General features: G+C 40.8%; 2 protein-coding genes across 3 annotated transcripts in view; both read right to left on the bottom strand.

Annotated features, from left to right (window-relative positions):
• Positions 1 to 1,904, bottom strand: part of LOC134006645 (vang-like protein 1) — a 57,982-nt gene extending 56,078 nt beyond the window's left edge. For both annotated transcript variants that reach the window (XM_062445590.1, XM_062445591.1), the window contains exon 1: positions 1,793 to 1,904. The gene's annotated coding sequence lies outside the window, so the exon portion shown is untranslated. The remainder of the gene's footprint in view (positions 1 to 1,792) is intronic.
• Positions 1,905 to 12,537: 10,633 nt separating this feature from the next.
• LOC133976496 (helix-loop-helix protein 2-like) lies at positions 12,538 to 12,909 on the bottom strand. The gene has a single exon (XM_062414716.1). The coding sequence runs from the start codon at positions 12,907 to 12,909 to the stop codon at positions 12,538 to 12,540; it is 372 nt and encodes a 123-aa protein (XP_062270700.1).
• Between the last annotated feature and the right edge of the window lie 2,780 nt (positions 12,910 to 15,689).

The following is a 15,689-nucleotide window of genomic DNA, read 5'->3' as shown; positions in this document are numbered from 1 at the left end:
TTCCAGGATGGAAAGTGGTGAGATAGGAATCAGACCCACGTGCAGTGTGATTATATTGACTCTCAAATGTTAGTATTATCCCAAACGTAATAGTACATATGATAATGAGGGTATTGCATCCATTATGGAGAAGAAGGAGCAGTTGTTGTCACCATTAAATGTCAATCTGGGCTCTTATAATAGAAACCTGTTATTGTGCATTTTTCTATTGCACATTAATTGACTTGTGGTAAAAATAAATATCTTTTTTTTTCATTTTCAGGTGATAAACTTACACTTGTCAGCTCGGTTACTTATCTACTACACAGCAACAACTCAGGGGTGATAAATCTGGCACCTACAGCAGGCACATAACTGTGGAAAATGATGATATTAACAAGCATCTTGATAGAATGAGAGCAGGAAAACAACCTGCATGATGTGCAGGGAATTCTAAGCAGCAGTCTGTTAATTAATGGTAAGAGTCCAGCACTTCAAAAGGGATTCAAATGTGAATAACTTAAGTTATTTGAAAAGCCTGGATCTAACCATAGGCATTCATCTAAGCCTGGTTGTTTAACTATTTTGATGATCTAATAATCATTAAGTCGTTTATTGAGCAAAAATGAAAAACATTTGCTTGTTCCAGCTTCCCAAATGTGAATATTTGCTACTTTTCTCTGTTTTATATCAACCTAAATTGAATATATTTTAATTAATATATTTTAATTAACATCACACATTGACAATGAACAGAACACACAGCCAATAAGAACTCTAAGGACAATAAAGACCATTAAGTTATTAATCAGATGTCACCATATTAAACTCGTCCTATAACAGCACCTGCTTGGCATTTTTAACCAGCTGTACCAGGCAGTGAATGAGATGCTGAGCTGAACAGAGGTTGTGAGACAGTCGAGCAAGAAGGCAGAGTTATATTATGCCTGCAAGAATTTCACTGAAGAGGGAAATGTATAGGTTGCACTTTGCCATAAGTGTGTCTGCCCCCTCGGAGCTCCACAGCAGGTTGGTCCGCTCTGCCCCTACCTGTGACCCGGCAGGCAGGCGGACCTAGAAGCAGGAAACTCCCTGGTTTCACCGTGGCCTCGGGAGCACCCCCCCACCCCTCACCCCCTCACCCCCTCTCACCTCAGTGTCTGTGCTACTATTAGGAAAAAACAAAGCACAGCACGGTGGTTTCAGTGTGTTTTTCGGGGGTTGCTGTCTGTTTTCAGAGGCAGGGAGTGCTATAATGTATCCGTCCGCGTCAACTCTGCCGCAGGTTACAGTTCCAACAGCTGAGCTGCGGTGCACCAGCCGGGGTAATGCGGATCCAGTCAACCGTACAGTTGACTTTTCTCTTGGTCTCACCCTGAGTCTAGCCTGTTTCTGTTTAATAAAGCCGCTAAAAAACACTTATATTCGCATTAAACCGACAATGTCAAAGAATAAAAAAACTCGGAACTGAAGCGGGAAAAAAACAAATAGGTTTAACTTCCACAGAGACGGTTAGTGCGTTGGTCTCACCGCAGTTTGAAGGCATTCAAATGAAGTTGAAAGCATTCCCTTTCATACAGGTAGACAACACAGTAAGGGCGTGTTCCCATGTCTTTCATTATAAAAAACACACATTCAGCCCAACACTGGACTACACTCTTTGTTCTAGGTAGAGACACGCTAACCTATATTTTAGTAGGCTACAGGAATGAAGACAGGACATTGTAGCCTGTAAAGGCAGAGCTTCATACACACCAACATGTGCACAATACATGACCGACTGTATCTCCTGCGTTATTAAAACATAACTCACCTTTTATCGGTGGTGATATCATTCCCGTAGTTGATGATTTATCCAGAGGTTATAAAAGAGTTTGCCCCAGAGCACACGGTAGGCTACAGTAGGAAGCAGCCCTTGGTAACCGTAGGAATCACTCTGGCAGTCAGGAATTTCACAGGGGGCAGTGCTTTACAGCATACCGGGGTGTAGTACCGCAGACTGGCGTTAGGGGGGGATGTCTGCGCCGCCAGTATTACAGACGCCAAGTTAAATTGAACCTGCTGCATAATGAGCTGGTTAATTAAAGTAGTGCGTTACACACAGGGGCGGTAGTGATTCTAATGGCGCTCAAAGTAATCACCCGGGAGGTTGGGGGGGGGGGGGGGGGGGGTGCCACTCATAAAATGTATATGAGTACAGAGGCAACATAAAAAGATCAAGAAAATATATTTATTATTTATACATGTTATACACAGAATACAAAAATATAATCCCCTCCAGTAATATAAAAATAACTGCTTTTATTAGTAATTTGGTTGATTCGGTTTTACTACAAAACTATTCAATCTACTTTATACAAATCCTGTATATATGAATATGCAAATATTATTAATATACAACTCCTTTTTTGAAAAGTTCATTCTTAATTAATGTATGTGCACTGGAGATCTGAAGTTTCCTCATCACGCTTGACCAAATTGCATACTGGACCATGATCAATCGTACATTAAATTCAGATTGAAGGTGAGCTGATACAAACTTTCCACCTTCAGCAGATGAATGTGTCAAATTACTTTCTGATTACTTTATGTATAAGAACCTTGGTACTTTTGGGGATATATAACCATGCAGTTCTAAGGAAATATGTGTGTGTATATGTGTATATTTTCACTGTATTATGTGTATTATATTAGTATATAGCCAATTATTTATGTTTTGTGTTTGTTATGTACATATGGATCTATTGAATGACTAATGTAAAAAGGGTAGATGTTATAAGCAAATACTTTATTTATTTATCTATTTGTTTGTTTGTTTGTTTGTGTATTGTTATTTTTGTTATTTTTCCCTTTTGGTGTTTGTCACTATTTCTAAGGGAGATGAAGAAAACAAGGACATATGATTATTTACTTTATTTAGACGTGTATTTGAGTTTACTGACTTCTAGTGTCAAACTCTGAAAGTACATCACTCTGCACAGTGAGCATTTTTGAGTGGCGTGAGTGGAGCATTATGCATAATATTAAGTACATTGATCATTCTTGCATTGTGGCAGGTCATCATCCGAATAGCTACTCTGAAGTTGCTGGAGACTGACTGTGGCGCTTAACATCACCTCGGCAGGAATGTCAGTCAACATGTCCTTCCCTCATTAAAGAAACTGCACCTTTAACTCTCCTCCGCTCATTATCTTGCCAAATGCTGGCTAAGGGCTAAGAAACAGCTGATTTATAAGTGAGTGCATAAAGCAGGGTCACATGAGGTCTGAAGCACTGTTATTGTAAATCTCAGCAAACAACCACCAACCAGCATTTTAGCCCTAATCAAGCAGAATCTCACACGGTTGCTGTTGTATCAACAAGTCTTAATTTGCATTACATAGATGCCACATGAAAACTGACTACCAATTGAAACTGTTGATGCCATGGAAACTAGCTGGACTATCTTCTGTGTGCATGGAAAGCACTGGATGCTTTTTACTGCCCCAGAAAAGCACAGTTACAAACAGATATTAGAGGTATATGACACCAAAAAATGGGTTTAGAGCTCATTCTGTTGCTTCTCATAGCATAATACATACAAAGTTTACAGAAGACTTCTTCCACAAACGCTTTTTTTTGGTATTTAGACAAGGACTAGTGTATTTTTCCTCTCTCCTACCCACGCACAGGCAAGGTTTTTGTCACAGCTCAGTTAATACAATCAGGTAAACAGTTGTCAGTGATACAAACATATCCTCGGTCAAAGCAACAAAACAAAACAGTGCAGTGATAAAAATCTGGTCTGGACACAGTCAGTGAGAGAGACACAATGAAGTCACTGAGGCCTTGAAGCGCTCTCTTAAAAGGGAATGAAAACAAATATTCCTCTTTTCCTCCAGATAACGTCTTGTCCTTTCATAAAGAGGAACATAGAAATATTTGATATTCGACATTGCATGTTTGAGCCTCCCCTCGCTGCTATAACTCATTGCAATCCTACCTTAAGTATACAGAAGGAGCCTGGGGGCAGTGGGATTTTCACTGACATGAAATAATGCTTCATTGGCCAAGTCTCTCCTGGAGATGATATTTTGGGGGGATGTTCTTTTAATAAACTGTGGCTCAAGAGAAGAATAATAGTCTTTATGTGGATGTTTTGGAAATTCAAACAGTCTGTCTAGCAGAGTGGTTTCCAACTTGGGGTCGGAGCCCTGCTAAGGTATTGAGGGGTCATTTATACCATGCAAGATTTTACTTATTTTCATTACACTCTTTTTTGCTCTAAAAACTACTCAAATAAAACAGGAAAATACTCTTTATAATCACTTTCTTACAGGCAGCATCAGTTGGTATGATGCATTAATAAATATACACTAAATGTTAGCAGTGAATGCATTAAAGCACCCTATCCATTTCAGATAGAGGGGCACCTTTAACCTCACTGAGTATATCTAGTAAGATAAAGGTACATAAAATCAATTAGAACGTATATCCCCACCAATTGATTTCGCATCTCTCAGTTGCTGCTGCCATTCTCCCTCTATTGTGTCATTAGACAAAGGGGGTCAGTTCATTCAGACTCCAAACACACATGAAAGTTCGGACCGCAAGGCAACAGATGCCTCCAGCAATTACATGGTTTGTATATGAATCAATATTTTGTCCTCCTTTGAACTGCATCTCCCCCCCCCCCACCCCACCCCCCCCACCCCCCAACACACACACACACAAACACACACACTCCACACACCCTTAGATATATCTCATGCCCTCCAGAACACAATGCAGGTCACGACTGGGACACGACCCCTGTTCCCTCCCCACGGAGAGTCAAATAAACACTGATGATGTGTCAAGGATGGGGAATGGAGGAGGGGGTTTGTGTGTTTAATTCTCTATATCAAGATTTGTGCATACTTAAATGTAAGGAAGGGTCACAAATTAAGAAAAAATGTAGTCACATTGATGTATAAACATGAACAATAGCAATATATTATCTAATAATAGGCCTATATATTATACATAAATATCTAAGACTGACTCTAACTCACTAAATTGTGTGTGTTGTCATATTTGAGCTTCATTCTGTATGGATCTGAATGTTGATTCTCTCTTAGAAAATCTGTGTATGCAACTTTCAAACATGGTAGTTTAGATAAGTGCGCCACCATGTGGAACTTTACTGCCATTACATCACTTAAAGCTTTAAAATGTACATCAAAACTCCACCTGTGAGGCAGTCAGAGGTATGTTTACTATATATATTTGTTGTATTTTACGCCTAAAATGATTTTAAAACAAACATTTTTAGGCAAATAATGCAATTTCTAGTTCTAGTCATGTGTGAATCTGCTTGATTGGTTGTTTGTATAAAGGCAGTGTTGTTATTATGTGTTAAAAGTGAAAAGTTAATATCAAGAGGTGATTAATAGAAACTGTTTTCATAATCAACACAGCATCCACAAGTTAACAAAAGACCCTCGTGCCCCGATGTGTGAATCAATCAGCTGCTGTGAAAGCAGTGAAATCACATTACACAGCTGAATGGGAGCGTCGCGTGACGGCCAGCAGCAGCACGCGCTGTCACTTTTTCCACGTTTATTCAAAGCTGGAAGCGCGTGCAGATGGCCCCTATTGAGAAAAACAAGGTGGGGGCCCTGAGATCAATTGAATTTGGTGTCCGGAAGATGGATGGATTCCTCCCCAAAGACACGGAGTTTATGAGTTTAGGGGGGTTTTTTGGTAAATAGAGGAGAAAAATGAAAGCGCGTAAAAAAAAATGAAGACGAAGTGGGAAGAGATGCAGTTTATGAGACCACACGCATACATGCAGAGAGAGAGAGAGGGAGAGGGAAAGAGAGAGAGAGAGCAGGATGAATGAGACTTTTCAGAGCAACAGCCAGACGAGATTCTCTGTTTAGAGCCAGTTACATCCAGTATGTGACAGATCCGGTAGGTATACATGGTTATAGGTAAACGGGGGCTATGCTGATGGAATTACATGACATAAGGTCATATGTTTCATGTAAAGGTGCAAGTCTTGTTTATCCTTTATCTCTCAATTCCAAGCATTTAAACAAACAACTATTTGACTGCAGCGAAGGAAAAGGAAGAGTCAGAGCAAGAAAAAGGCATAGTCAAAAAATTCTAAAGCCAAAAAAACAACTACAATACTACACAATGATCATCTACTGCTCTGTACTATATACAGAAAGTATGGAAAACTTAAATAAAACAGTAACTGCAACGTATATTGAGACAAAAATAGTCTCAAATAACCAAAGCTGTTTTACCAAATGCAACAAAACAAGCAACTGCCCAAGATCCTCAGGGGCCCTGAAGGCCTTAGAGTTATGACAATAGGTTTTTGGTATTTTGAATAATTGCACATTTGTGTAGTAATACACATCATTTAATGTAAATTCAAACAATAAGGGTCATAAGGTTTGCATTTTTAACCAATTCATAGGGGGCCCCACAGCTCATTTTTACCCTGGAGCCCCACAGCAGGGGGGCCTGCAAAATACATGAGGAGACAAGAAAAATTAAATCCAAAAAATTGAACTTGAATAGAAGATTAAAAAAAGAATGATTAATCAATTATTTGACTAAATGTTTCAGCTGGAGTCAGTGGATCATATCTGACTCACTCTGCAACACTGACTCATCAAGCAAAAAATATAAATAAATAAACTAATAAATGATTTAAAAATAACTCTTAAATGTAGATATTTCCTAATTTTATGATATTAACTGAATATATTTGGGTTTTGGATTGTTGGTCGACCAAAACGAGGCATTTGAACGCATCACAGAGAGCTCTGGAAACTACTGACATTTGTTGCTGTTTGCTGACTCTGTATACACCAAATGATCGATTAACAGATGAAATAACCAGATGAATCAATAATAATAAAAAAATAATGAATTGCAGCCCTATGTCCACTCTGCTCTGCTGTAACTTGAGGAATGATGAAACATTTTTGGCAATTATAAGTTCAAAACAAGGCAGTGATGAGAAAAATCCTTTATTTTAGAGGGGATTAAAGTTGAGATAATTCTTCTTTAATCAGTCATTACAAATCTGCATCTCCTGTGTGTCTGAGTGTGTGTGTGTGTGTGTGTGTGTGTGTGTGTGTGTGTGTGCGTGTCCTCTGAGACTCACAATAAAAAGGGAACAGCAGGATGTTGAATAAACTCTCCCTCAGACTCTGGGTGACTCACGACAGAACGAGGCAGCCGCAAACAACGAGCCCAACAATTGGATTTCAAAAGATCTTAACCAAATTGAAACCCAATGAATATCACCATTTTTTTTTTAACTCGCCAGATTGGGCCGTGCGCCGGGCGCCTAATGCATGCGCACACACCTTATGACAGGCCCGCGGTACAGATGGTCCGAGCGTGAGTCTGAATGAGAGGGGGACCATCCGCGGCCGCTGACGCATTGTGGGGGGACGTCGTCTTCAATACAGCACTTAATGAGAACAGACTGACTCTTTCTCCCTCTCCCCTCCCCTTCTCTTTCCTTCGTCCATTCTATCCCCCCCCCCCCCCCCCCCCCCCTCCACCTCTTCCCTCCTCCCTCCTCCTCTCTGATTCTCCTCTTCTCCTCTTCTCCTCTCTGCCCATTTCCATCTGTTTGGAGACAAAGGGCCACGAGAGGGATAATACGGCCCATCCCGGGGGCTGCATTTCAACACATGGACCAGGCTTTGTACTTCTGCTGCACGAGCACCCTTCATATTACACACACACACACACACACACACACACACACACACACACACACACACACACACACACACACACACACACACACACACACACACACACACACACACAGAGAGGAAGAGGGAGAGAGAGGGATGTGCAGGCTTCATGCACTCCAGCAAATGCACACCTATAAGAGAGAGAGAGAGAGGGAGGAAAAGGGAAGGAAAAGGAAAAGAAGGTAGAGGAGGAGGGAGAGAGAGAGAGAGAAGGAGGGGGGGGGGGGGGGGGGTTCTTGCCTTGAACATGAACACTTCTATAATACCCAACGACGTGGAGAATAAAAGAGAGGGCGAAAAAATGAGGCAGCACAAAACCCCCCAAATGTTGTTCTTCATACTGTGAACATATGGCTGTTTGTTATCATACTCTCTTTCCCTGTCCAATTTACACAGAGCTAGTGAGCTCTCAGAATTAAATGGGTGTGTAGAGAGAGAGAGAGAGAGAGAGAGAGAGAGAGAGAGAGAGGGAAAGAGAGAGTGTGTGTGTGTGTGTGTCTGTGCGCTCTCCTCCTGGCTTTGAGTATACCTGAATGATGATGAGAAGGATGTCCAAACGCTGATAATGGCCGCTGTATAATCCCCTGCTGTCTGCACACACCTCCTGACATATGGTCACTCCTCGGCCTCTACCATTACATAAGCCCACAGTGCAAAGAGGGGTGGGTGAGGGTGGGAGTGGGTGAGGGTGGGAGTGGGAGTGGGTGGGTGGGTGGGGGGGGTTGTGGTGAAACGTGGTACCTCTCTCTCTCTTTCACACACATACACACACACACAGAGGCATGCACAGGCCACACTGTCAGCCAGGCTGTTCAGTTGCCCTCAGCAGTTTGGGCTTCGCCTGTCACTTTCCTCTCCCCTGCCCCTTCTGGGAGGTTTTGTAAAGAATAAATTGAAGAGGACTGATGCTACGGAAGCTTTTGGGATGAGGAGCACAAATGGCCTTGTGGTGCTTCACGGCGACGTACAGATGGACTCCTCCATTCAATAAGCTTGAGCAGAAGTCTGTCTCCACGCCATGCCAGAGAATCACAGAGCTTGTTTTGTCTTCTCAAGAGGACAATCTGTTGATGCAACATATTGCTGTTTTCTTTTTTTTCTAGTTTCCTTTTTGTTTTTTTTGGTCAGGGAAAAAAAAGCATTGATAGAGCTGAAATATTGGACAAGCGAGGTTTGAATAGGGTACAACAAATGTTCAAAAGATTGAAATCAAAATCATTATCAAGCTTTTTAAATGTTTCAAAAGGATTCAGATGTGAAGCTGGGCCTTATATTTTCAGATCCTGGTGTTGTTCTGCTGCTTTCGTTTGCAATTACGCAACTCGGGGGGGAAAAACTTCCGAAGGTAAAGCGAGGAAAAAAAGTCACGGCGAGCAGGACAACAACACAAGCAGAGGCCGATGACTGACAAACTGACAGATGCCAAATAAAGAGAGAGGAGAACACGGGAGGCCCTTGAGCTGAAAAGGAAAGAACATTTCATGCTACCTTCAGTCGCAGCGGATGAAAAGATTCGAAATGAGAAATGTCGCTCCCCTGAAACCTTCACAGCAGCTGCCACCCAGACATAGATAGATAGATAGATGGATAGATGGATAGATAGATGAATGGATAGATGGATAGATAGTGTTTCTCAATACACATATTTGACACTCTGTTGCTCCTTTCTAACAGCTTAACTGTGGCATTTCCAGGGTGAGGGGTTCGATTCCCACTGGGGGCCACCCATGCTCTGTAAATAAATAAATAAAAAAAACCCAGAAAGCTTCACTCATGATAATCTAATGTGGCTCAGATAAAAGCATTCACACGTCCTCCCCCCGTGTTGTGTAACTCAACTACAAGCTTTTTATAGCCCGATCGATGTGAATGGGCCTATATCACAAAATGAATATAAATATTTGGATCTTTTCTGCTCATACCATTTGGCAATATTGCATCTCGGCGCTGAGCTCGCTCATAAATTTCCATCTCTCCCATCCCTCCTCTCTCCCCGGGTTTCCCACGGGAGGTGCCAGACGGCCAGTAATTTGGTTGTCTTGGCTCGTCTGGAGTAACACCTGCCCCCTCTCTGGGGAGGGAGAGAGCCTTTCAGCCAGGAGCACACATGTAGGCTACCACTGCCTTTAGCTGCTGACCACTGTGTGTGTGTGTGTGTGTGTGTGTGTGTGTGTGTGTGTGTGTGTGTGTGTGTGTGTGTGTGTGTGTGCGTGTGTGTATGTGTGGGAGAGAGAGACAGAGAGAGAGTTTTCTTCCATCTGCAAGGGTTTGCACTGATTTCATCTTGTGTGTGTATTTGTACAGTAGTGTAAATGTGAGTATAGGTCCTGTGTGTGTGTGTTTGTGCGTGTGTATGTGTGTGTGTGTACGTTCTATCTGCATGCTAAACTGGGTTTGCACTTATATCACCTTGCAATTTGTGTATGTGTTTGTACAGTATAAGCTTGTGTGTGTGTGTGTGTGTGTGTGTGTGTGTGTGTGTGTGTGTGTGTGTGTGTGTGTGTGTGTGTGTGTGTGTGTGTGTGTGTGTGCGCGTTCGGAAAAAGCTTGCAGTATATATGTGCTGATTTGCATATGCACTTATATCACCCCGGCACGTGTGCAAGTGCGCGCGCCCGAGGCTGACGTCATCCTGAGCGTATTCATCATTGCAATCAGCTGAATAACAGCAGCAGCCGCCACGTAGTTACGCTATTGGCTTATTTTCTTTACATTTCCAAGTCCAAAAAACACCATGAGTTTATTTTTTTAGCATTTAAAAACAGGAATAGATTTTTTTTTTCAAGTATTTCCATTTTAATTAAAAATAACACCGGAAAATATGAAAAGTTTGTCCATTAGAAACCAGCTGTCACATGATACCTCTACTACAAAAGATCTGCATAAAGCAACAAGTAGCCTACACAACCCTGAAGAGACAAAAAATCTTTGGATAGAGGATATGTTGTTTTTTTTTCTTCACTATAAAATTACTTATTGAATTTTGTCATACAAGAAAGAGACAAATAAATAAATCCAAAATAATAACATCCAGATAATTCAAAACAACAAAATAATAAATTCAGATTCTTTTTTTCGAAATTATTAGTATTATTTTTTTTTTTGGTCACAGCAAAAAAAAAAAGGAGGAGGTTTGCTTCTGAATTGTATGATAACCTCTTGGTGGTAGACATAATAGTGTTTGACATAATCATAAGTCACATGATTACAGATACATATTTCAAATTGGAATTTTTTTTCAGCAGCCCAATTCCTCTTCCTGGAGCAACCTCTTATTACAAGGGAAATAAACATTTTTTTTGGGGCCACTGAACCCCATCTTGAAGTGCTTATCGTTGCTATTGATAGACAATAGACGTGACATTAGAACCAAAAATAAACAACAACAACAATGAAAAAAAAACATACATCAAACATACATCAAATGAATAAGTTATGCTATGGATTATAACAGAAAAGTGCCATTTTTAAAGAGAACACCATCACTTTCCAAGTTCAATTTCACAGCCTAAAATATAGAAGCAACAAACGATATACATTTATACAAAAAGACGCCAGCCTATGATACCAACATAAATAAATTAGCCATAAATATTAACACAATTAAATAAATAATTCACTTTTTTAAATAAAAACAAACAAACGATTAAGGTCACAATTTTATATGTCATAAGTGGCACTTTACGCATTGAATCTTTTTTTTTTCCTTTTACGGAAAACATCGTCTAATCTAAATCTAAAGCAGCTATTATCGTTTACATCCTTTTATTTCGATTTTACATTTGAAAAAATGCCCCAGTGTTTGTTTTATTACACCTCAAATAGACATCAAGAGAGGAGGACTCAGTTCAACCACTTTTATAGCTGAGATGTATTCATGACACTAGTTAGGATTGAACTTCTATCATTTTATGAAGGTGATTTAATGAGAAAAAGATTCCCCCAAAAAATCTGATTCTTTAAATGTTGTTGCCAAATGTTACCTGTCCTCCATCACTTCTTGGAGGGGGGTGGGGTGGGGGGACACATGAGTGACTGCGGGGCTCTTACAGCCCATTGGAAAATAATCATTATTCTCATTATTGCATCCAACAGCTCAAACGTCTCGGGCGCTTGTTGCTTTTTTGTTCAGTGAGCGGTCTGGACTGAAAGTTGAGGCTTTCAGCACTTTTCGACAACTTTGCTCCTCTGCCATCATTTAAAAAAAACCTCAACAACGGACTCACGCTGGGTGTCAACTAACAGTCAGCTAAGGTATGGCAAAGTCCCAGCATCCGGGGGACAACATGGTGGCGTTTGGTGACTGGGAGAAATTATTTTTATAGATATTTTTTTCCAAGTTTGCTGATTTTGTCGTTGCGATTCTAATCTTACAGTTGAAACTTGCCTGAAGTCAATGCAAATGAGAGCTCATGTCAAAGGTAACCGACCGATATATCTGTTTGCACAACTGGGCCGATATTGACCTTTTACTTTGCAGTTAGCAGCTTCTTCTCTAAAAACACATCTGGACTGAAATGTAATTTTATTTGTGATTATTTTCTAACTTTTATTAAACATAAATCATAAGGGTTTACATTTTGTAACTAATTCTTCTTTTTCCCCCACAAATTTAAATGTTTTCACAAAATATGAGCTACTGTTTGGGATGTTTCAACTACAAAAATACTGAGTATCTGCTTTAAAATATCTCCATATCAGTCGACCCTAAAACTGCCAACCTTGCCATACCCAAATGACGCCCATGAGTCCAATCTAACCCAACTAAACCATTTCTTTGTCATGGATGAGGGGGGGTTCATCTTTAGACATCCAACACGTGATTGAGATAGGAGATGTAGCATATAGCCAGTCTGAGGATCTCGATCTTGGAGAGTTTCTTGTCGGGGGGTAAGGTGGGGAGTAATTTCCTCAGCTCTGCGAAGGCCACGTTGAACGCCTCCACCCGGATCCGTTCTCTGGTGGCGTGGGCCGATCGGTACTTGGCCGTGGCCCTCCGCCTCCTCCTCTTCTCCTCTCTGCTCAGGGGTTGATCGGATTTGCACTTGGGTCTGTCATCCATTTCCCCCGGTTCGTCCGAGGTACAGCCGGCCGATTTGAGGCCGTTAAGAATGCTCTCCGGGTCGGATTGAGTCCAGGAGAGGTCCGCATCCGTCTGGTCCGGGCTTAGCATCATTTTTATTCTCCGGTGTTGGCAGTCACTCCTCCTGAAGTATCTGTAGTAGTGTGGACAAAACCAATTCATTTACTCTATTGTCACCTTTTAAAAAAAATGTATGCCAATGAAACTAAAGTGCACGTGTAACATGAATTATAAACATTTCTAAAATATGAATAATGAGTCTGCTTTTATCCTCCAACGTATCTCTACCAGACAAATAACGGAAAGCCACCAGTGAAATGTAATTGTTTTAAGTGTTTTCAGTCTGTCTTGCCACCCTGAGGCCCAGTATGAGAAATCCCACAGCGGGTGCTTGTTTGGATACCAGGGCCCCACATAAATCCAAATGCAGTTCATTGCATAATAACATTAAACTCCATAAATAATGAACGCCTCGAAATTTGCGCAATGGTTAATTTATTAAAGCCTAAGGCCTTAAGAAGAGCCGGGCAATTTGAAAAAGCATCACATTTTTGGGGGAAAAGCCCGACTTTTGTTTTTATAATTGAATTTTCTTTCAAATTATTTTTTATTAAGTTGGCAGGTTTTTTTGTGTTAAAAATAATGCAGGTTGTGATATTTTCTTTAAAGGAGAAACTCCCTTTTTTGTGAATTAACATAATCAGAATTGGCCATCTGTCACAGTGTGATGAACACATCTGCTTGGCTGAGGCCGGAGTGACTTGACAGCATGGAGGTATAAGATGGAGAAAAATAATGTTGACATCTGCTGGACATGAAATAATTGGAGCTATTGTGTTTTTCGAAAAAAAAGTGGAGAATAAAAAATATATATTCGAGCGCCACACAAAACTACAAAAAACAAATGATGGAGGCAGAAACAAAAAAAACAACAACAGATTTTTAAATAAAGCATTTTTTTCCTCATTGGACACTCACCTTGACAAAGAGTTGGGAGGCAAATCTTCTTGTGTTGAACTTAAAAATGCTCTTGAGCGGAGCCCCAACTCCAAATTAAGTCATATTCCACCGACCAAACAACCATCAGAGTTACAGAGGTGAACCTTCAGTTGCACGGAAACGAAAAAAAGGTGAAGAGGGGAAAAAAAGTTTCATTCACTTTTTCAGCCGCGAACTTGCAACATGAACATCACACTGGGATCGAAGATACAGGAGATCAAAACAATCTGCAGTTCGGAGTCTTGAGATGATTAGAGAGAAATCGGTCGATTAGGAGAAAAAAAAATGATAATAATGATGTGAGCAGGGATCAGTCAGTCCCCCTGTGTGATCCCAGCGATGGAGAGACAATAGAAGAGATGGGCAGATAGTGGTGAAAGTGCAGCCAGGGCTACTGCTCCATCCGCCTGTGGAAGATGGAGATAAAGAGGCGAGATAAGCGAGGCTCTCCCGTGTCAGGAACCAGCGGATCGGAAGGCAGTTCACAGATAATCCCCTTCTTTTTCTTCCAGCCTTTCTTCCACCGAGTGTCATATGCCAGATAAGATCCAAACGATCCCGACTAATAAAGGCTCACTTCAGGGACGGAGGGGATGGAATATATTTGAGGAATGGTATTGTCTAACGCCGCCCCCTCTCCCTCACTCTCTCTCACTCTCTCTCTCTCTCTCTCTCCATCCCTCTCTCTCTCTCTCTCCCTCACACTCACAAACACACACCTCCTCCCTCTCTCCTCACGCCCCTCAGCCCTCAAGCGCTCCCCCTCCCGTGGGAGTATAGTGGGCAAAAGGAAAGCAGAGATGTGTTGCATGATAAAGGATGGAGAGGGGGAAAAAATCATATGTGTCCGTGTTGTGGGTCTGTGCACGTGCACGCGTTTGTGTTTTGGTGATGATTAAAAACATATTATTTTTTCAAAAGTGCAGGTAGAGAGGAAGACAGAGGGAGATTTTAGACTTTAGACTTTTTTTAAACAAATCTGATAAAAGCTCTTTGGAGGTCAGATGTGCATTTAAAAAAATATTTGGGATATGGAGATACGATGAAATGAGATGAGACAAGATGAGACCAGACAAGATTAAATAAGACTAAATAAAATGAGATGAGACAAGATGAGGTGAGGTGAGGTGAGATAAAACCACAAGAGAAAAGACAAAATAAGATGAGATGAGAATAGACTAGATGAGATGAGATAAAATGAGATGAGACAAGATGAGATGAGATAAGATGAAATGAGATGAGATAAGATGAGACAGGATGAGATGAGACAAGATAAGATGAGATGAGACAGGACAAGAAAACACAAGCTGAGATGAGGTGAGACAAAACAAGATGAGACAAGATGAGATGAGAAGAGGGATCATTTTTGTCCAAGCGAAACATTTCACGACAGTGGTTGGAATTAAGACTTTTGTTTCTTCAGTGACACAAACTTGAGTGTGTTTGAGCCAATTTGGGACAAAAAATGTGTGTTTATTGTTATTTTTGATTGCTTATTTTTGTCATTCATGTATTTTTATAACTCCTTGGCATTTGAGAATTTCCTATTTGTTGCCGTTACAATGGTTTTTGATGGTTGCTTATGATAGTTTTTATACACACTGAGTGAGGCATGAACAAGCAGGTAGTCCTGGGTCTGAAAAGTGAAGCCGATAAGGAAGTTCTATAAACCTGCAATCCCTTGAATGACCACCAGATGGCGACTCCACTGGCTCCAAAAACAAGTCTATGAGAAAATGACCCTACGTCTCATGTGATTTACCTCAGTTAATGTTTTCATAATGAATTTATTTAAGTCTTTATTCAATACATCATGATGTTCATTTTGTAAATTATGGTCCCATTTAATTTGAATTTGACAATAAAGCAGCGTA

The sequence above is a fragment of the Scomber scombrus genome, chromosome 24, assembly GCF_963691925.1.
Source record: "Scomber scombrus chromosome 24, fScoSco1.1, whole genome shotgun sequence".
In the NCBI taxonomy this organism is placed as follows: Eukaryota; Metazoa; Chordata; class Actinopteri; order Scombriformes; family Scombridae; genus Scomber; species Scomber scombrus.
Note: the sequence above shows the minus strand (reverse complement) of the source record. Positions and strands in the feature narration are given on the sequence as shown.